At 39.5% G+C, this 1788-nt stretch overlaps 1 protein-coding gene across 2 annotated transcripts in view; it reads right to left on the minus strand.

Moving 5' to 3' along the window:
* CNTNAP3 (contactin associated protein-like 3) overlaps positions 1-1788 on the minus strand; it is a 229914-nt gene that overhangs the window by 193153 nt on the left and 34973 nt on the right. For both annotated transcript variants that reach the window (XM_011968882.1, XM_011968883.1), the window contains exon 2: positions 738-931. In XM_011968882.1, coding sequence (XP_011824272.1) covers positions 738-863 — 126 coding nt within the window. In that variant the 5' untranslated portion in view covers positions 864-931. The remainder of the gene's footprint in view (positions 1-737; positions 932-1788) is intronic.

The raw sequence follows: 1788 nt of genomic DNA on the forward strand, positions 1-1788 counted from the left end.
CTCCTGTAATCCCAGCACTTTGGGAGGCCAAGATAGGTGGATGACCTGAGCTCAGGAGTTCGAGACCAGCCTGGCCAACATGGCAAAACCCCGTCTCTACTCAAAATACAAAAAAAAAAATAAAAAATAAAAAATTTAGCCAAGTGTGGTGGTGCACGTCTATAGTCCCAGCTATTCAGGAGGCTGAGGCAGGAGAATTGCTTGAACCTAGGAGGCGGAGGTTGCAGTAAGCCAAGATCATGCCACTGCACTCTAGCCTGGGCAATAAGAGTGAAACTCCATCTCAAAAACGAAACAAAACAAAACAAGAAAAACTAAATCTGGCCACTTACTAAAGGACACACGATGATTCAAGTTCAAAGTCTGTGTTCCTGTGCTTGTCATACATACAGAAACTGCTCATTGATTACATTTTGAAATTTCAGTGTCTCTCAAAAATATCAGATCAAATCAGAGAAGATAAATGAATTCAACCTACCACTTTAAAATAATGCAGAGGCAATGTTAAATTACTTCATTAAGCAAACCAAGAAAAAATAAATTATATATGATTTGTATTATTTTTTAACTTCCACACTATTTAATGGTATTAAATACAAGATTGTCTTTCAATGCTTTCAATGAAATAGGTATCTTACTTTCACTTAGAACATTTTTTTTCAAAGTAACTCTTAAAATTCTGTTTTTCTAATAGGTTTGCAGCAATAAGTGGCAATCATTATTATTAGAAAACATACCCAGATGCTTTCTTCTCGGCGATACTGCTTCCAGTTTCTCCCAGCATCACTGAACATCAGGAGGTAGCTGGTCACCCAGTCAGAGCTCCCATATCCTCCTTGGGTGGCCACGGCAGTGACCTCCATTCTCTCTCCAAGGTCAATTTGCAGCCATTGGTATTTATTTGACACAAGTGGGGTCCAGCCACCAGCTCCTTTTTTGAAACAGAAAAAGTGGGAAAATGGTAGAGGAAGAAGTTATTTAACACAGCTGTTACTAGATTAGAAAATGATAAAATTATGAATACATATTAAGAAAATAATCCATTTGCAGTAGAAAAAATAGAAGAATTACAGGTGGCTAGATGAACCCTAGACTGTGTTCAAATTTGGCTAGACGACCCTGACATTCCAGAATGCAGGTGTCCTACTGAGCGGAGAAAATGTTTGTTTAATGCAGGTGGCTACTACAGCATTCCTGTCAATTTTTGGAACTAGTGTATTTCATAGCCCTTGTGCAAGATTTACCTTTTCCCAACACAAGAGACTCAATTCCAGTAGTAGGAAGTCCAGTATTAAGCATTAATAAAACAAAGACGGTTAATATATTGACCTTGCACTCAAAGTGCTTACAGTCTCATAGGAGAAATGGATGTGTTAAAGAACAATTCAAATATAGAGTGCTTTGTGAGGCAATCCCACTTACACGTGGAATTTTAAAAAGTTAATTCACAGAGGTACAGAGGAGAGTGATGGTTACGAGGAACTGGGGTGTGGAGGAGACACTGGTAAAAAAAGTACAAAAAGGTACGGAGAGGCAAATGGTCAAGGTGAGTCATAAGCAGGTTCTGGTGCACTCTGCTCTCTCTGGCAGTACTGCTGGGAAACCGGGGCAAGCCTCACACAGTGCTCGTCCATCTTGGACAAGGAGAAGGAGACTGTCAGGTATTGAAGAAGATGCGCGCACAGCAGAAAATCTGCTCTTTTTGCGCTGACCAATGCTACGTCTGAAACGAAAACATAGGAATGCCCACTGATGTTTTATTGATGTTTGTTATTTTTCTAGTTTAAT

This window comes from Mandrillus leucophaeus, unplaced genomic scaffold (assembly GCF_000951045.1).
Source record: "Mandrillus leucophaeus isolate KB7577 unplaced genomic scaffold, Mleu.le_1.0 Scaffold862, whole genome shotgun sequence".
Taxonomy (NCBI): Eukaryota; Metazoa; Chordata; class Mammalia; order Primates; family Cercopithecidae; genus Mandrillus; species Mandrillus leucophaeus.